Source organism: Setaria viridis, chromosome 2, assembly GCF_005286985.2.
Source record: "Setaria viridis chromosome 2, Setaria_viridis_v4.0, whole genome shotgun sequence".
In the NCBI taxonomy this organism is placed as follows: Eukaryota; Viridiplantae; Streptophyta; class Magnoliopsida; order Poales; family Poaceae; genus Setaria; species Setaria viridis.
This window is the reverse complement of record NC_048264.2, coordinates 40,322,549-40,343,094: the sequence shown is the minus strand read 5'-3', so window position 1 is coordinate 40,343,094 and position 20,546 is coordinate 40,322,549. Positions and strand designations below refer to the sequence as shown.

The 20,546-nt window shown below is 49.7% G+C and overlaps 2 protein-coding genes across 2 annotated transcripts; both read left to right on the top strand.

The window, feature by feature from the left end:
• Nucleotides 1–663: 663 nt before the first annotated feature.
• Nucleotides 664–3,884, top strand: LOC117842081 (uncharacterized). The gene is made up of 2 exons (XM_034722430.2): nt 664–2,300; nt 3,276–3,884. Exons 1-2 carry the CDS (start codon nt 804–806, stop codon nt 3,615–3,617), a joined length of 1,839 nt encoding a protein of 612 aa, XP_034578321.1. The 5' UTR covers nt 664–803; the 3' UTR covers nt 3,618–3,884.
• Nucleotides 3,885–12,313: 8,429 nt separating this feature from the next.
• LOC117844399 (arogenate dehydratase/prephenate dehydratase 6, chloroplastic) lies at nt 12,314–17,738 on the top strand. The gene is made up of 10 exons (XM_072291904.1): nt 12,314–12,410; nt 15,529–15,593; nt 15,665–15,760; nt 15,844–16,044; nt 16,304–16,384; nt 16,460–16,555; nt 17,184–17,261; nt 17,344–17,433; nt 17,543–17,595; nt 17,735–17,738. The coding sequence occupies exons 1-10, from the start codon at nt 12,314–12,316 to the stop codon at nt 17,736–17,738; spliced, it is 861 nt and encodes a 286-aa protein (XP_072148005.1).
• The last annotated feature ends 2,808 nt before the right edge of the window (nt 17,739–20,546 follow it).

Here is a 20,546-nt window from a genome sequence, read left to right as displayed (position 1 = left end):
CGCAGTCAGCACACCCCACGTTGAGGCCAGCACTTTACGCTCCTGTTTACAGTCTATTCCACTGATGACCTGGCACTTTGTGTTTATCCTCCTCTGTAGCAATCCGTTGCATTCCTCACTCCTTCTGCTGCTGTTTTTACTTCATGAAAGTGACCGTGCTTGGACTGCGTCCGTTTTATCGAGTCAATCCAGTGTGGATCGGCGTGCACATACGGTGGTTGTTCAAACCTTATCCTTATATGAGCAAAATGGTACCGCCAAAACGGAGAATAATGAAATATTTACCGGATTTTATCCCTTACTCTAGCATCATGTTTCTTCATATGCCATCTTTTTAGTGAGCTAAAAATTGTTAAGAATGAATGGACAATTTTTACACGTGGTATTAGCAATTTCCAGCATAATGCTCGCATATCTATGCTTTGTGTTCCTAAAAGTGGGTATGAGTGCATGTATTTGCTCATTTGTGTCTTACTTAGAGCCAGGGGAGGATAGTGATTTCTGTTCTACTCCCAAGCTGGGCGAGAAAGGCAAATTCTCCATTAAATCTTGTAGCGGAATATACCCATGGGCCTGCTGAGTCAGCATTAATTTCCTAGCTCTTGATCCAGCCCGGCCCGCGGCCACTTCTCGTTCTGCCCCTTCTTCCCCCCCACCTCCCCAACGGTTGCACGGTTCCCCACTCCACTCCACACCACCGCACCAGACGCTGAGCTCCTCTGCCGAGCTCCGAACCCGAGAAAAACCGCGAGAATCCCAAGTGCCCAGCCAGCAACTCCCCACCCCCCCTCCCCGAGCAGGCAATGCCCGTCCAGGATCCCTCCTCCTCGCCCTCCGCCGCGGGCGGCGGCGCGCGGCCCAAGCGCACGTCGTCGGCGCCGATCCGGCCCGCGGACTACGCGCACAGCCCCGCGCACCACTGCGTCGCGCTGCGTGACGCCGCGGGGCTGCAGGCCATCCTCGCGGGCCTCCCGCCGCTCGCGCACCCGTCCCGCGTCCTCACCGCCGCCGACGCCGCCCGGGAGGCCCGCCTCGCGTCCTCCGTCGCTGCGGCGCTCGACCGCCGCGACGTCCCCGGCGGGGACACCGCGCTCCACCTCGCGGTCCGGCTCCGGCTGCCCTCCCTGGTCTCCGCGCTCGCCGCCGCGGGGGCGGACCCCACGCTGCAGAACCACGCCGGGTGGACCCCACTCCAGGAGGCGCTGTGCCTGGGGTGCAGGGACATCGCCGCCTGCCTACTCCGCGCGCACCGCCTCGCCGCCTGGGCCAAGCTCCGCCGCCGGGCGCCGGCGCTCTCCGCCGCGCTGCGCCGGGTCCAGGACTTCTACCTCGAGGTGGATTTCCACTTCGAGAGCTCCGTCGTGCCGCTGCTCTCGCGCGCCGCGCCCTCCGACACCTACCGCATTTGGAAGCGCGGCGCGGACCTGCGCGCTGACACCACGCTCGCGGGGTTCGACGGCCTCCGCATCCGCCGCGCCGACCACTCCTTCCTCTTCTTCGGCGAGGAGGCTAACGCGGGCGGCCGCCGCCTGCCCCCGGGGTCGCTGCTCGTGCTCCACCGCGGCCGGCGCGAGGTGCACGACGCGTTCGCGGCGGCCGCGGCGGCGGGCGACGAGGACGCCGCCACATCCGACGCGGCCGCCTACCGGCCGGGGCTCAACATCTCCTCCGCGAGGCTCGTGCCGAGGACCACCTGGCTGCGGAAGGAGAAGACGGAGAACGTCGGCGAGTGGAAGGCGCGGGTGTTCGACGTCCACAATGTCGTCTTCTCCTTCCGCACCCTCAAGGCCGCGAATGCTGGGCGCAATGACTTCACTTTCGAGTTCGCCGGAGACGAGGACGGCGGCGACGACGACGAGTTCCTGCCGCTTGAGATCCGGGATGACGACGAAGACGGCGACTTCCTGGTTGCCGACATCCCGCCGCCGCCGGCGCGGCGCAGCTGCTACGTGCCAGGCCGGCGCAGCGTGGCGGGGCCGCCCTCACACTTGGGCACCCCGCAGAGGCGGAGGAACAGCGTGGACGTGCCGCGGCGGCTGCCGGCGTGCGCATCTGTGGGGCGCGGCGAGGACGGCATCTTCGGCCGGCACTCAGGGACGACGACGACGGGGGGTGCCAAGTGGAAGGAGGAGGAGACGGTGAAGACGTTGCGGCCGTCGGTGTGGCTCACGGAGGACTTCCCGTTGAGCGTCGATGAGTTCCTGCCGCTGCTGGACATCCTTTCCAGCCGCGTGCGCGCCGTGCGCCGGCTCCGCGAGCTGCTCACTACCAAGTTCCCACCAGGGACCTTCCCCGTGAAGGTAACAGCACTGATTCTGCTCTCCTGCTCAATCAAGGACACAGAATTACTTATGTTTCTTTGTTCTAGTTGTCAATGGTTGCCCAATCCTGCGAGTAATTCCGAATGCTTCGGAATTTAACAAAGTGTTGTGATCAGTTTTCGTGTAATGGTAATGCATCAGCAGTTCAGCACAACTGATGTGCTAATAAGTAATAACTCAACTGAACAAGGCAAATCAATGGATGTATAATCCCCAATTCACCCCACATCTGCTTGCAGATTCTTGTCCAGAGAGTTTTAAGGCCTAGTGATTCTTCATTGCTATGATTGCGGCAGTTCAGCTGTCATAGTGGCAATGACATAGGAAGTTGATGCAGAATTGGTGGTGTACTGGCCTGCAACCTGTGGAGAGTAATCCCCAGGGAAGAAAAAAGTCAAAAACTGTGGAGATTGATAGTTGCAACGGTTCTTCACTGTTTAGTACTCCTACTGAATAGTACAAATTCGACCTGAGTAAATGTAGGGCACGAATTTAAGGGGATTTAACCCAGTGCAGTTACTCACCAGTCACCTGCATATGCGTCGAACATTGAGGACAAGGAAAGAGGCAACTGTCCTGTTTGATGAATGCTTGCCAATTTCTAAGATAAACGAAAGCTTTGATAAGTAACTAAACCTGCCGCATTGGAAAGTAGAAACTGATTTGGCATACAGCATGGAGCACTTATCATTGAAGTTTACTCAATGTTTCACAAAAGTGGTGTTCACTTGAAAGTGCAGACACCACCAGTTGCTGAAACGTAGCAACCTGTCTGCACCTTTTGCTGTTTCTTGGCATATATCATCATGTTCTGAAGGCCATGTGCACCATTTGCTATTCTTGGAAGCTTAATCTTGTTCATAGAACATTTCTGTACTCCCAGATACAATGCAGCTTTGGGGTAATACCATATCTGTGGCTTGAGCTGATTGATCGGTTTCATGGTCCATGCAGGTTGCTATCCCTGTTGTGCCGACGGTGAGGGTGGTCATCACATTCACCAAGTTTGTCCCCCTCATTGAGCCGGAGGAATTCTTCACACCGATGTCGAGCCCCAGCCTCTTGGCGAGCCCAGGGCCAGGAAGCATCATGGCCAAGGCCGACACCCACAAGAGCTCCTACCTTAAGTGGAGCTCGAAGAGCTCAAGATCGAAGCCCGCAAACCTATCACAGGTCGCGGACAACGCTGACCCCTTCACGGTGCCTAGCGACTACACCTGGGTGAACAGCCTCGGTTCCAAGAACCATGACAAGAAGTCGTCCAAATCCAAGAAGGGTAAAGCCAAGGAGACCTAGAAATTGAGATCCATCTAGTGGTATTGTGTGAGTGAAATCTATGCACAGACCATTACCCCAGAATCTGTAATTACCAAGCATCTGGGATGTGCCTCGCCATTAGGGCGGTTTAGATGCCAGAGAGACAGGGAGTTAGAGAGTGTCAAACTAGGCCTGCCGTTTTCATTTCTCTCTTCACCAGTTCCTCTTTTCATTGATTGTTCAGCAATGTGTTGTAAAACTTGGTAGTACTACCAAAATGCAAGAATTCCATTGCTAGTTCTGGCACGTGCATCATTGTCATTTGTATCTCCTCTAGTTTCTGCAAAAGGTTTGTGGATGGAAGAACACAAGGCGCGTATATGGCACTGGAACAGTTCTGAAGACGAAATCTGAGGGCCTGTTTGGAGCGCGGGAATTGGAAAAAAAAAAAGCCTGTTTGGAACGTAGGAATTGAAAACAGAGGAATTGAAAAAAACACAGGCAAGGAATATAGGCAAGGAATATGACCGTAGTGGCAAAAGAGGATGGGAAAAACATAAAACATAGGAAGCGAATAGGTTTGGTTTTTGGGACGTAGGAATCTATCGCTCTGTTCGCTTCAGCTTATCAGCCATCGAACAATATTTTTCTCTCACAACAAATCAGCAGTTTCAACTTTTTAGCCAGCTTATAAGTTCAGCCGAACATGCCATATGACGCATGAATTAGATAGTTACACAAGTGATAAATTTGATAGTACTTTGAGAATGCATTAATTAGCAAATAATATGTACTAGGACTACAAATAGTATGTCACTCGCCCTCTTACACGTGGGCCCATGGTCCATGGACTGAATCCATAGCTAGCACGTTAGGGCATGTACAACGGCAATAATTACACCGTCTGTATACCGTATATTTTGCAAAAACGTCCCTTGCAAACTTGGAGACGGGTGGGGTCGTCGCGACGACTGCGGCTCGTGCTCCTAGGCTCACGCGATGGCAGATGCAGCGTTGTACGAGCGTCGTCTCTAGGCTACGCGCGCTCGGGATCCAGCTACGGCCGCGCTTGGTGGCTGATCCATGGCGCCAAAATCCTTCCCCGCTACCATATATATTCCACTACATCTCCATCTGTGTTTGTTCTCCCCCAGTGAGTTGAGCGCGCGGTGATGGAAGAGTGCTAGGGCGTGGTGCCGGCAAGGAAGAGCAAGGACGTAGTCATGGCGGCGGGGTCCCAACCTTCACGGGTGGAGGCAATGGCTTGGTGGCGAAAGATTTCTCCACACCTTCATCTGGCGCCATTGATTTATCCCCATTCGACAGCAATCGAGGATGCACTGGTAGCCAGCCCGATTTCTCCTCATCTTTAGTGGCTTCGTGCAACCACCTTGCTCTCTTGGATCGATTCCAGTGGCAGCACGATTAGGAAGGGAACGGAGAACGCAAGCAAGGGAGGAGAATCCGTGCTGGAATTATGTGTATAACTTACCTGGTTGTTCATTTGTTCTGATTGCAATTGTGTGTATAGTTTCAGTTCTGCACATATATATTACATAGTAATATCATGAGAAGTGAGAAGATTGGAGAAGAAAGAGGTGTGAGAAACCTTATTTTTTCTATCCCTCTTATTGAACTTAGTTTCCTCTTATCTATTTTTCAGAAAACTGCAGTTCTGTTTTTGGTGATCGTAGTTCAGTTTCAGCTCTATTCTATAGAAAACTGAATGGCATTTGCACTAATTTGTTGGTGGAATGATTTTGTTAGTGATGTTCTTTTGCAAAAAGTTTATATGCCTGTCTTGCATGAATTATAGATGAACTGAATGACACTCGGTTCTCAGTCCTAAAATATTTTTCTACAAATTGAGTGGCTCTTGAATCATCCATTGCTGTTCTATTAGATAGTAATTTCAGCACCTGTGGATATTAGTAATCATTGAAGATTCAATATATGTACAGATGATGGTTTATATGTGAAAGAGAATTTTTACTTGCCGTGGTCTTATTTATAGTGAACCGAACACATGTACATATTCAATAGCAATATAATGGTACACAAAATAATATTTATGAATGATCTTGGCTACATGCAAAGTATTAAACAGTTCGTTTGCACGATCTGTCTCTCTAGCTGTCCTGTCTGTACATCAGATTCGAGGCTCTTGCAGACGGCCAGCCCTCTGTGGGTTGTGCATGCCCTTATACACCGTCGACCTTTATCTTCTGGAACCTTTGACATCGTTCTCCACCGAACACACACAGACCTGCTCTCAAACACATTCCGATCAGTTTCTTTGTGCGCGGCCGCAGATCCACGAGAACTAGCATGGTGATGACTGGCGAGCGCTCGAATCTATGGCTTGTGCCCGGAGGAACTTCTTTCTCGTCCCTGCTCTTTTCTGTTATGGTGGGGATTTTGTTTTTTCTTTCTTTTTTCCTCAGATTCAGAGTCCCTATGTCTAGAACTGTTCGGAAGATTTGTGCAACTATTGCTGATTCCTTCTATTGAGAGGACAAATGAGTGCTTCTTTCCGTTTGTTACTCTTGTTTCTTGATTTTTTTTGGTTTGGAGTTCTTGTTCTTACTGGAAGGTACGGTCGCAGACCGATGAGGAAGAAGAACTACAGGTAAGCCTGATTAGTGCGGCGGCACGCGCGCGCTCGTCACAGGAAAGATTTCCCTTGGCTCTGACCTCATTCTTTCCTTCATCCAAAAGTACAGGTTCTGTCGCCTTTCCTCTGGAAAGATTCTTGCCATTTCCTCCATTCCAAACGCGTTCGTTGCTTTCCTTTCCTCTGGAACGAAAACCTCCAAAATTCATGCGTTTTCCTCCTTCCAAACAGGCCTGAACTGCCTGAAGTTTATGCACATTTTGCGTATGCTTTGAGATGGATGATTACCTTGTGCATCTGAAAGTACAAAGCACGTAGTACTATGAGATATTTGACCGTGAAAGCGAGGAGGTAGCTGGAATGGAAGGGCGTGCATTTTGCTGGGATCGATGGTTCCTTTTTCTCGTGCTGGCAGGCCTACTATGCATGATGGCTGTGGCCACTGCTGAGCCTGCTAAAGATGTTTTGCATTGCATGCAGTGCAGATGCAATCCCTGTGTTCCGTGTCCGCGCTTTGCAGGGCAGAATCATCGGCCTACTTGCCGTAGGCTTTACCGCGGCAAGGCTGCTCGCCTGCTCGCCACAAACATTCCTCCCTGTCCCAAATGGGGCTGCAGATTTCGGCCACCGCGCCTAGTGTGGCTGGAAGGAACATCTACTGGCGCATGGCAGAGACCCAGAGTTCTTGCCATGGGATTTCGGTAAATTTTGAGCATTTGTCTTGTTTATTTCCAGAGGCCAGTGGAAAATGTCTAGCTTTTCTTTTAGTGAAAGAAAGGTGGTCCTCCCGTATCCGTAATGAAAAGGACAAAAACAAACGTTTGTATCGTTTCAGTTTTTTTAGTGGAACCAAGAACTATCGTCGTATGTGGTCCTTTGGAAACCAACAGAAACAAGTACTCAGCCAATTCATTTCTCACCTTTTTCACCACGGTATGAGTACAGACGAAATAGAAAGATTTGTGAACCTAACCAAATTCAAATGTCCAAGGATGGGATCCCTCATCAGCTTACTGATCTTCAATGAAGTTGTGTGGAGTGGCGGCGACTGATGGGGAGCACCGGGAGAGAAGAAGACAACCTGGCTGTAGTTTCTTCCCTCTTTACGATTCCTCCTGTGACGGGATGTACTTTTCCAAGTTTAATATAATTCAAATTTATTTGCAAAAACAGAAAAAAGAGTGTACTACCATGTCAAACTTTTGTATCATCATAGCAGCATGGAAAATCATGTATCTGGATTTGGGAGTTTTGTAACTACTGTTTTATCACAGCTCACTATTTCAGAGAGAGACGTTCTCATTAGTTTATCACTCCCAAAGCATAAAGCATCTAGTACTAGGTCATCTACACACCGGAGTACTGTCGTCAGACCACTACGGTCAACTGGAGTCTAGACAAATCTTGTTGTAAGTGGGAGTAAATACACGGGCAGTACATAAACTTGCCACCGAACTTCCAAAATGCACATTAGAATCTCTAAACTTGCTAATCGGTTCATGTAATGTCTAAATCTTCATAACACGTGTTAAAACTACGCACGTGGCATGTTGACTGGACGATGACATAGACGTAACACGTGGATCCTACATTTCAGTCCAATCTCTCTTCTCTAATGCTCTCATGGCCCACATTTTCTAACGAAAGAAAAAAGAAAAAAAATCCATCGCAGTGAACCATGGCCACCGCGGCCATCTGCTTGCGCCGGCCCGTGACCCCCGGCCGCCGGCCGCCGCCGTCGTTCTCCCGCAGTGGCAATGGCCCCGGCTACCGTTCCCTCCGTCGGGGTTGCGTCCGCCGCCGCCGCCATCTCGCGCAGGCTCACGACCCCCGGCCTATCGCCGCCGTCCGCCCGTAGTGGCCGCGACCCCGACCGCCCCCCCTCCGGCGAGGCTGCGTGCGCTCGCGCTGGGCCGCGCTACCGGTTGCCGTCGGCTTTGGCAGCCTGCCTTTGAGGCACGCCGTTCAGGACCACCCCCTCCACTGCGTCGCAGAACTCCGACGGATGGTGGACGGCGCGCGGAGCCCCTTCTCCGTCGGAGCTGCTCGGAGTTGTTGTTGCCCCCGCTGCGCGCGATCAGAGTTGCCATCGCCCCCACTCCCGCCGCACCGCTCGAGACCGTCCCACCCTCTTTGCTGCATCGTACACGACGAATCGGTCGGGGAAGAGCGGTGGTCTGCTTCTCCAGCTCCAGGCGGCGGCGCTGGACGGACCAAGAGCTCCGGCGGCAAATTGTCGACGGCGAGGTGCGGCGGAGGTGCGCGATGTCCCAGCAAAACTTCCCGTGGCCACTGCTTCCTCCGACGGGCAGTGGTGCCAGCGAAATCAGACGGAGGGGCCGGCGGCAGTGCTCCGCTCTGGCGGCTCCGGAAGGTCCTCGCGTGGAGGTCGGAGATGGCGTCCGCGGGGAATGGGTCGATCTTACGAATGCTCGGCATGGAGCAGTAGCTGATGCGGCCGCCACTTCCATTCTCGAGGCGCGCCATCACGACCTGCACGGCGGCGCAGGCGCAGCCCGCCGACGACGGCAGCGCCAGGTAGCGGATGTCGTCCACCGCCCAGAGGAACCGCTTCGCCTTCGCGGCTCCGCGCGGTCGCCGGCCCGTCGAATAGCATCGCCTGCTCGTCCTCGGGGTCGTCCCCGCCGCCCGAGGACGCCGCCGACGTCGTGGAGTCCCACCACATCACCACCCTCTCCGTGGCCTCTAGCTCCGCCGCGGCGGACGGTTCCATGGCGCCTCCCGCTCCTCCCCCCCCCCCCCCCCCCCCCCCCCCCCCCCCATGTGGGCTCCGCATGTCATGTCCATGTCAGCAACCCAATCAGCGTGCCACGTGTTTAACGCGGATTATGAATCACGTGAAGCGATTAGTAAATTTAGAGAGTTAAATGTGCATTTTGAGAATTCGGAACCTGGATGACACTTGTTTGATGCACCGAGGGTGTATTTTCCTCTTGAAAGTGGAAACAGCGTAAGCACGGCGAGGATCGGTTCCCCCTTTGGTCCTACGGGTAAGCGAAAAAGAAGACGCAGGCAAGGGTGAGCGGGTGATGATGTGATGCTTCGTCAGGCGCCGGCCGGCAACGAGTTCTACGAGTACTTGACGTGATCTTGGTGTGGCGGTGGCCTGTGGCGTGTTCCGTTCTTTCACGGGAGATTTAGGGCCTGTTTAGTTGTTTGATTTTGGGCAAGTTGCTGTGTTAATATTATAGCATACTGTAGTATTTTGTTTGTATTTATGAATTATTATCCAAATATTGATTAATTAGGTTTAAAAGATTTGTCTCGCAAAGTACAACCAAACTGTGCAATTAGTTTTTAATTTCGTCTACACTTAGTACTCCATGCATGTACCGTAAGTTTGATGTTATGGAGAATTTTCTTTTTGTATGGTGTTAAAGTTGGAATTTTGAGGTAACTGAACAAGATCCTTATGCGTGTTGCGCGCGCGAGAGGTTTCTCTTTGTTGCGAGGGTCCAAAAGCGACCGACGCCTAGCGACCCGTTCCCGTTCGTCCCGTACGAAGGAGATGCAGGTCCAGGTTTCCTCTTTCTCCACCTGCCATCTGACCGTTTTGACCACCAAAGGTTCCAGAGAATTTCATTCTATGGTGCAAGCCCGCAGCAGAAAAATTACAAGTGATGCCAGCGATATACTTTTCTTATCTTAAGAAACAACTGTGATGATAGAAGATGTAGAAGATGTATAGTTTTTTTTTCTATTCAAACTAACTTTTGCATGCAAGTGATGTAAGCAACCTAGGATTCTTCCTTCTCCTCCCCTTTCTCAGGCCCATCAACCATGCATGCATGTGCTTTGCCCGTGTATGGGCCGCTGCTCTGCTCTCTAGTACTTCTCTACTATAAGCCCTGATGATGATTGACTTCATGTGATGAATGGAGAATCTACCATCTTCAGAGCTAACTAATCGCCTCCTGTTCCATGGGTCTTAAACTTAGACCATGCCAGACGAGAGAGGATATCGAGAGGTAAGGCCAGGGGCGGATCTAGACCCCGGGCTAGGGTGCTGCAGCCCGGGTTCAGCCCATGTAGCCCCTTTAACATATGTGGTGTTTAGCTTAAAAAACTACAATCTCGATTAGAGAAAAGAAGGTTCAGAAGGTAAGATCATACTGTTTTGGATGTGAATTAGCAGCTCATCCCGGGGCGTAGCCCCATTCTGGGTCCGCCCCCGAATAAGGCCACACAACATAATAGATTTAATGAACCGTGGCAGCATATAAAGTTTAAAATCTTTAGAATGCAACAAACTACTCCCTCAATTATAAATTATAAATCGTTTTGAATTTCTCTAAATATGTAGCTTTTGCTACGCACCTAGATTTACATTATGCCTAGATACATCGCAAGGAATATATATATATATATATATATATATATATATATATATATATATATATATATATATATATATATATATATATATATATAGCTACGAATCTGGGCAAGCGTTTGTTCAGATTCGTAGCAAAACTGCTTTTTTTCTTCTAGGACGGAGGGAGTACTCCATTTAGAAAGCATTAAAGTCGGTGCTATAGATAAGCACACCCAGAAAAACAAATAGACAGACAGCTTACCGGGCGCAAGCTATACTACTCCCGTTTTAGCAGTAATAATGTAATGTATGGACTGGCAAATTCAATGAAAACATTAATCCCTCCATCTCGAAAAAATTGCATTTCTAGTATCTGGACAAACACTTGTCCAGTTACATAGTCAGAAATGAAGTAAACAATGAAAACCTTCCGTTTGCATTGCATCATGATATACAATGCCGCCTCCTTTCGCAGTGTACGTTTATCTATATATACACACACGAAAAGCAACAGTATACCAAATCGCAAAGGGACGACGAGGGAGCGAACCTCCCAGCAGATCGAGATCAGCCATGGCGCCTAGCCTCAAGATGGCCTCCCTCGTCGCCGCCGTCCTCCTCCTCCTGGTGGCAACCACACAAGCTCGAGGTATATACGCTCATACATCAAAATTCCTGCACCCCCGTTTCGATCGTAATGTATAATAAGTTATACTTATAAGTAATAACCTGATGCATAGGTCGGGCACCGGAGGGCGAGCAGGTGTACGTCGGACTGACATGGCGCCGGTGCCGGTGAGGACGCCGGCGGACATGGCGATTCCTGGTGATGCGGGGGCGATGGTGGCGTGGTCCCGGTCGGCGTGCGCGGACGACTGCTGGTGCTGCTCCGGGTCGAACCGGGACAGCTGCCAGAATACCAGATGCTGCACCAGCATAAGCTGCGACCCCCCCCCCCCCCCCCCCCCCCCCCCCTCTTTTTTCCTGAATTTGGGAATAAAAGGACGGAAGGATCGTGCGCGCGCCATGGCCGCCGCCCGCGGAGGAGCTTGGCAGCAGGCCGGGTCAGGGGCTCGCCCACGTCGCCGGTGGTCGATCGACGACGTTGTACGGTGACGGACTGACGGCGAGGGCAGCTTGCTCGCCAGCTCCCTACGGCCACCTCTAATCCCACTAGCGATGGATCCTCTCTACAAAAAGCTCGATCACGTAACAGATCGTGAAAAGTGAGACCAAATAGCAAAAACAGATAACAGGTGCGAATTCAAGGTGCGTGAATCGATTAATATGGCCATTAACTTTCCCGTGCCCAATACGCGAAAGACACCAAAAATATAGTCCTCAAAACACGCACACTTTATTTTGCACTTGTCAAATGACAAGTCACTTCCACCGTCATATACCCATCACCTCGCCAAAGACTCCAATTACACAGCACGCCAGGGGAGAGCCACCCAATGAAGCAAGCAGACAAACGATAAAGCTCATGCATGCACCACTGATTCAATGCGATTAAGCTGCTGGAGCCAAAAGCTTTCCGAGGAGCTAGCAACGGAAAACGGATTCATTCACAGCTATCGGTGTCCTTGGCTCCTTGCACGTCACACGCGCATACCTTGCTGTCTCTCCCCAAGGCTAGCTACCCCTTCCATGGCTCCCATGGCTGCCGCCGCCGCCGTCCCTATGCGGCTGGCTGCTTGTTCGTCGCCCACCGTGAGAACCAACTGGTGGAGACCATCACCGTCACGACGGGCAGGTGGCTCACGGTCAGCAGCCCGTGCGGAGATGGACGACGGCGATTATTGCAGCGAGGCGCAGCCGCCGGGTTCTGTCGTGCCGGCTGCCAGGACCACGCCCGGCGCCGCGAAGCTTCCGGTCAAGGGTACGTACGTATATGCATGTTCATCGTCCAGGGCATCTTAAGTGGAAAAAATTTCCGTGCAGGAGGGCTGTAAACCACCCTTCTTACAGCCGTTGCTTAGATGTGCGCCGCGTGGACTTCCACAGGATCCAATAGGAATTAGCACGCATTATCAGGTCGGCTCTCCCAAACATAAAACATGTGCCTAGAAATTTCTCTAGTCTCCTACGGCTCGGCTCTTTGAGTCGGCTTAGCACCGTCCTGCTCTCGTTCTAACTCTTGACGCTGCTGGATATGTAGTCCGTTGCGACCTCCAGTAGGCTAGCGTGAGTTCGAGGCCGCGATCGGGAAGAAGGACCTCTCCCGTGCACTCCACTTCCTGCAGTCCGTGGACATTCACGGTGGCGGTTCCTGGTACCTCCGTGGTGCAGATCCGGTGGTCGGTGCCCATGTCCCAGCGTCGAGACTAGGAGTTGCTCGACATTGATGGACATGCGGCTCATCCGCTAGGGCTACCACTTCCTTGTTGACCGGTGGTTCCTAGCGCAAATGCAAAAAGCATCGATGGGTTGGGAGGTGGGATGCAAGAGCGAATTGCAATCAAAACTGGAACAATGGAACTTGTTGTTTCTTAGTTGTATTTGACATGGGTGTGTAGGATCTAACAAGTGGTGATTTTCATTCATATGCTACATTTATTTGATTAATGTAGTTATTTGTACGCATCTAGGATGATCTGCTTCCTTCAACTCACAGCAAGAATCTCTTCAGAATTCATCATATCGTCAGGATGAGACTACAGGTCCTTGCTGTGGCACATTGGGCAAGTAAAGCGGCAAGCTAACCACCTTGAGATCTTATGGCCAGGAGAACCTGCATAATTCCACAAGTTTAGAATCGGGTAGACATAGACATGAGCGTCCATTCTCGAATTCTTGAAACGAGCCTTCATGAAACATAAATGTGTTACAGTTAATGATCTGAACTTCATTTACAGACTATCAGTTAACGTTCTACTGTATTATAGTGTTGTCACTTTCTCCTTTGGATTGCCTGACTGTACAGGTGTTCTACCCGTCCTACGCAATGCGGGCGCCTTCGGTCTGGTCAAAGTTCAGCACGTTGACCCGGAGGCAAGTCCATCTGCTGCAGCCGACGAGCGGGCCTTGGATGCAGAGTGAGATGACGGCGAGGAGGAAGGCGGTAGCGTGTGGACGTCCTGAGCAAAATCGAGCATCGGGGAGCCCTGGTCGGATGGTGGCGGCGGGCCTAGCCATGTTGAGGATGAGGAATGGGGGATGACGACGAGCAGGGGAAATGTCACAACCGCGGCTTGTAGGGCAGGGAAAAAGAGCTGTATGCAGGGGCCTGAGCCGAGCCCTGGATTGAAGGAGCCGAACGACCGAAAGCAAAGGAGGCGGGTCATTGGATCTTCTCGGGAGACACGCGGCGCACATCGGGGATAGGGCTGCATGGAGAGCGCTTTGCATCCCTCCTGCACCAAATTTTTTTCCATCTTAAGTTGGTACAAATAGAAATGGGGCGGGGCTGTATTCGATATTTTTAACCACCTAAAACGGACGGTCTTGATGAAATTAGAATTCGTCTTCCCCCACACGAGACGGTCTTTTATACCACTGTGATCATACCTCGCCACCACTCTTCACCGCGCCAATTGAAGCCCGACGCCTCCGTCGCCTCGATCGCCCAACGATGATGTATTAATGTGTAAGAAGCAAATAGGGTGAAATAAACAGTGTGTCATTATTTTGACGCATACATCACCATGTCACTATGATATACAGGGTCTGATTGGTTAGCTGGATGCGATATGATCCAGGCTCGCCAGATACAAATTTACTTTCATTGGTTACCCGCGTTAGGAATTGGACCTAGCCCGCGCGGTGCAAAAGGTGCTAGTGAGCATGGCTCTCGAGATGCAGAAGAAATCGGTGTTTCTCCGGAGCCAGGCCCTGACGGTGTGACGTGCGCGTGCGGGTGAGCAAGAAAGATTTGGTTTGTGCATGTATTTGCTTTGCGTGCAGCTAACCAGTCAACGACTCTAAGCAGCCAGGCTGCACAGAAGCAGACAACCAAACAGTGCCCCGCATGTACTCGGTCAGGCCACCGGGAGCCTAGCTTTCCCCAGGACGAGCCTGGCTCACCCTAACAGGAAAGCAATCAGACCCTTAGTCACTAACATTTTGGGTCCACCAGCTGCGGGATCCACTTGTCGATATGTCACTAGTGTCGAGGCGTATCTGCGTCCTCCGCCCCCACCTCCATAACAACGTTTCCCCCTCGCGGCCTCCCACGGGTTGTTCCACCGTCGGATCCGTTGCCGAATCCCCCTCCTTACCACGCCCCGCCGCGCCAGTGCCACTTGGCTACCTTCCAGCCTCTCGTTCTGCAACCTTCCGGCCATAGTCCTTACCCCACCTCCTAAGCTGTGACTGCCCATCTTTCGGCTCTATCAATCAATCATGGAGTGGGCATCGAATGATCTCTTACTTGGTAGTAAGTTCGACCTCACCGTTTGAAGATTCATTCAACTGTATGAGCATTTTCATGTGAGGACTAATAAGTGTTTTGAAGACGATAAGGCAAGCTTGGAAATCTTTGCACGCCTTATCGCCTAGGTGACAAGGTGGACCGATTTTCAAGGCGAGCTAGTCTGCTGGATGCCTAGGCGACGCCTTTAAAACACTGGGACCAATTATTTAAAGATTTTAAACAAAAAATTGTTAATATGGTTATTTAAACCTACACATGAACATTAATTCTTTTCCTCTATTATATATTTCTAGATTTGATAGTTCTTTGGCTTATGTGCTGTAGTTTGTTCCACACTAACAATCGTAAGATCTGTCATGAGATGCAAGTTAGAAGTTATATTTGGAGAGTGTTCGCTGTTTATTTGTGTATATTTAAATCCTGGGCAACACAACACAAGTTTTGGTGTTCTATTGCTCATTTCTCATAACTTGGTTCTTGGTTTGAGTAACATGCGTCCAATTCTTAATGAGACAAAAACAAAGGATAATTCCTATTTCAACAAGCTTTTCATTCAGCAAATGCAGTACTGTGCTCCATTGCAAGTCTGTACAAGTATTCATGATCTGAGATATCCCCATCCCAGGGCCATTGCTTTCAACTGATCTGCCGTTGGATACTGAAAGGTCTAATGTCCGTGTGACATATCAGGTATAATCTGTAATCATTCCCCTTAACTGTTTATAATATTTCATGCGTCTTCTCCTGATTCCTGAATATAGGGCTCACCGGGTACAGTCATTGAGGCAATGGTGCTTAAAGCCTTCCCAATTTGTATAGCAGTTCCCCACAAAAGGTCTGAAGGTGCACTCGAGGTTGTCACCCTTTCAGAGATTTTACACATATGTAACCTAAGAACTCAAAAAAATCTATCAATTCTAATTCACTTGAAAGCTGACAGGCTGTTGAGTCTTCACTTGCCGATAAAGCTGTTCTTACTATAGAAAATTCATCTATTGGAAGCTTTCATCAGAGCTATGACTTGCTTCTTAGTCACAATTTGCAAATCGTGCAAGAAGTACAAATGGATGTACAGCTATGTCTCCTGGCTTTACCTGGAGTGCAGAAGGACGATATACAGACAATTTTCAGCCACCCACAGGTTATGCTAAAAACTGAACACTCAATTTCTGTTGGCAACTAGCAGTTTCTGTTGCCCATGTAGGCTTATGTGTGGACGCCTGTCTTGCTCGGTTGCTCCATCACCTTGACCTAGATGATGTATTTGAAAGTTTTTTTAGCCAAATACACAAGAATGTGCATTTTATATGGAAAGCTCCCAAATAGATAAAAATTAGAGCATACATTATTCTTGTGAGCATTATCTCAATCGCCTCATCATATGAGTGTGTCGCATGCAGGATCTTGCTCAATGCGAATATTCACTTTGTAATTTAGGTGTTTCAAAGAAAAATGTAGATCATGGAGCTGCTGGTGCTGAGGTACTGGTTAAAACATTAAGAATCCTTGTCATATATTGGATTTTTCCTATATGTGATTTTTATTACCTTTTGCAGATTATATCCAAGCAAAATTTGAGGGATGCTGGAGTTATAGGCAATGCTCGTGTGGCGGAATTGTATGGACTTAACATACTGGAGTGCAACTTTCAGGTAGTAATTTTTTCGCTTTTCCAACATATGAGGTACATAATGATGGGTACTTTCGTTGTGGTTGAGATGTTTGTGCTGAGAGCTTGAAATTTCATCTTATTTATTTTCCTTTCTCACTTTCCTCAGTGTTGCACATCACAAATCACTGAGCAAGTGTAATGCATTGCTCAAAATGTAATCTTTTCTCGTCAACTTTTTTTTTCACTATTAAATAAACAGATACTTTATCTCTGTTTCATTGTTTCACAAGAAAAGTTTATTTGAGCTTCTGTCATAAAGTTGGTTCATTTGAGCAGAGAGGCAGCCCAACAGAGATCAGTTTTGCAGGTTATCTGGTTGTGGTATCTGGAGTGCTGCTTCTCTGATTGGCATGTTGATATCCAAGCATAGTTACATACTTACATTTGTCGGAATCGAACCTACATTCGTTGGGATCTGAGGTTGCATATCCTAAGGTTACGTAGGTGTAATCAAGAATAGCTTTATCAAATATAGTGTTCCTTGCAAATAGGTATTGTCTGTAAAATATTGTCTAGAATTGTTCGTAATAATAAACCTGCTCTTTTGGTTCCTGTTCAGTTTCACCTTATTCAGAAATCTAACACACTATAAAACAAAAATTCTGCACGACGCTTTGCCTAACGTCACAAGATACCTGGTATTGGCCAGAACTGCTAACATTCCCAAAGAACATGGCCAATATAAGGTGCTTGGTTTTGCTATTTTTCCGCAAATACATTTTCCAATCAAGTGTTTGATGATGCAAATTAGCTATGTTAATGTACCAGACAAGCATTGTTTTCGGTCTTGAAGAAGGCCCTGGGACACTTTACAAGGCTTTAGTGGCATTTTGGAAGAGAGATTTAAATTTGACAAAGGTGATACTCAGGATGAACTTTCTCTTGAATTTTCAAATTTCTCTCAGGATTCTCTGTTTGTGAGTTGCAATTAGTTCTGAATCCTTGACTTTTTATTGCTGATCTGAAGATTGAGAGCAGACCAAACAGGGGTAAACCAATGAGGACTCTGGGAACTGAAAAGTATGTATACACTTTTAGCACAAAATTATGTCTTTCTGTAAAATAATTAATTGAATATGCTATTTTGGGACTAAAATCTTTGTGGATGCGTTATCTATGTATTCTCTTTCTCCTGTTTCATTTTCTGGGGTTCCACCAGCTAAATCACCCTTGGTATGATACTAACAACACTCACATTAACTTGCTCCGATATGCAAATTTGTGTGGAACTTATTGATAATTACTTCCACAACTCACAAATCTGATGAAAAATGATAGTAGTGGTGGTTATTATTTGTACCTTTCTACTACTTTGGGAAACTTTTTTCCCAAGAACTTGGGTTTCTGCATATGCTAAATTCTAATGAGAGAATGTTTAGACCAACCTGAAATAGCTATATGTGCCAGGAATGCTGTGTCGTGTAGTATTTATAAGTTTTTGTTCCTGTTTCAACAAGTACGATTCTATGCATTTGATACTATCAATGCCATCTCCCATCTTCATCAAATTAAACTCGAGTCTGTTTTTTTTTTGAAACTGAAGACCCGGCAGAGATTGCCGGGCTTTATTAATTAATAGAGAAGGTAATACAAGACTATCGTTCCTAGGAGGCTATAGTCAAAAAAAAGAAAAAAAAGAAAGACAAAGAAAGGGCTACCCGGTTGGATTGGAACGTCAACACGGGTAACCACCCCACTCGCTGCGGCAGTAGAACCGAAGTCTTTATAATATTTGCAGCACCCACCAACAATCACTCTCATGTAGTCGCCGAAACCTCCATGGGTAGTCCTGCGTCGACAGGGACCTGATGGAAGCAGATTGCACCCCATTGAGGAGGCCACCGCCTTGCGGGACCCTCCGCCGAAGTGCCGCTACAGACACCACCCTCTACCTGATAGGGTGATACCACCGAATCCAGACCTCTCGCAGACTGCCTCACAATATGGGAGGGCCCTCGCCACATCCGCCGTTGGACTCCATCTTGCTCTCACCACATGCGGGGGCCTTGCCACGCTCGCCCCGTTACTCCATGTCACGGATCCGTTTCTTTTATCGTTGTCAGTGTGGGGAGCGATGCTGCCCCGCTTCCCCAGATCTCCATCAAATAGCTGAGCCGCCGCCGCAAGTCGGCCTCTCCTCGTTGCTTCACCCACGCACATAGCCTTCGCCGCCACTTCAACGAAAGTCCATCGCTTGCGCCGTCTTCCGATGATGTACCGTACCGGATAGCTCAGCCTAGCAGAAAAACACGCCACGGTCGCTTGCGCTGTCTTCCGACGATGTACCGCACCGGATAGCCCGGCCTAGCAGAAAAACACGCCACGGTCCATTGCAAACCTAGTCATCCCACGATGTTGTTGCCACCAGCGCCGTCCTCGGACGCAGTTCCATGCTGCACTGACCGTTGCCAAGCAACGCCAGTCACCGTGATCCGCTGCAAGCAGTCAACCGACAACCGTACAACGACCCCTGGCCGCCACCATGACTGTGATTGCCACCACGTGAGCTCGGCAGCCCCCTTCGAGCTTGCCACACGGCGGGATTGGCGCCACCAGCTGTTACCGCCCAATGGATCCGCGATGCCAAGTCGAGTCGGGTCTCCAGAGACGACGCCTCCAAGGAGGGCACGACGCCAATGGCGCCGCCGTTGCTCGTCCAGGATCTGGACAGAGTTTTCATCCGGAGGAACCCTGTGTAGGAGGATTGTAGCTCCAAGTTGACGCTCCCAACAAGAAAAACGACGCCCTAGGATGCCGCCGTCATCCGCACTGGCACGAAGGTCAGCGAGGGCTTTCGCCCGAAGCATTCCAATCCGTCACTGCACGCGCTCAACTTGGCACTCGCAGACCGCATCCCGAGCCGCTTAGCCAAGGCGGCGCCACCGCCACGCCTCCACATGCCCCGCCTTCCACTGAATCCCCTCCCTTTTTCATGGCCACATCCTGGAAAGCAAGATAAATGGAACCGGGCGTGTGTGATCGATGGATCCCTTTTCTTGTGCAGGCCTAGCCGTGCATGATGGTAATGCTATTACCGTTGCCACTGCTGAAGACGTCCATTCGCACGGGACAGCCCGGAGCCCGGTATTGTGTTTGCCCGCTTGTTGCAAGGCAAAATCATTGGCGCCTTACCGTGCGTGGTTGTCTGCCACAACGCCAACATTTCAACCCTCTTTAGTAAGGACGCCACTGCAAATTTCAGAGGCCACATCCATCGATGTGCAGCAAGTGGAAATGTTCCAGTGCTAGCATGTTTCATCGCCTGTTTTTGGAATACATGGAATGATCCAACTATTATGGGAGGATTTCAGGTTGTTATGGTGGGATACTGGGATATGGTGGAATTTGTTAGCGTTGATCGATTGCACTCTCTCCGATACGGTTCCATCTGGGATCGCACTCTATCTAAACCACACAAGGGTCAGTACAAAATATTGGAAATTATACATCCAAAGTTTCTGTAGTTTTATACAATATTTGTTATATGCGTGGCATTTGCTAGAGACCGCGTTGTAAAAGTTGTCTTGGGCTAGCCGCCTAGCCCTACAACACTCTTCGTCCTGAATCGTCGTGATACAAAGATACATAGCTCTCTTAGAGAAAAAAAAATGCATTCCACTAATTTCGAAACACAAGTATTGTAGTTTACGCACGTATGTATGGTTTCCTGCTAATTAGACTGCCTGGGAGGAAAAAGAAAACAGGCCGTTGTTGATACAGTAAACAATGCGTGCTTGGACCACAAGTCCAACTCAAATGGAGGCCCAAGAGAAACACGGCCCAAACGCCCGAAAATTCAAACCATCCCGCCCGTGTAATGATCACACCCCATATGGAAAGCAATAATCACCTAGGCGATACAAAACCCTCCTACAGACCCCCAGCCGGCCCCACCAGTCAGTCTATCTCCAAACGGCAGGACGCGTCACTCGCAGTCGCAGCGGGCCGCAACCACACCTCCTCCAAACATT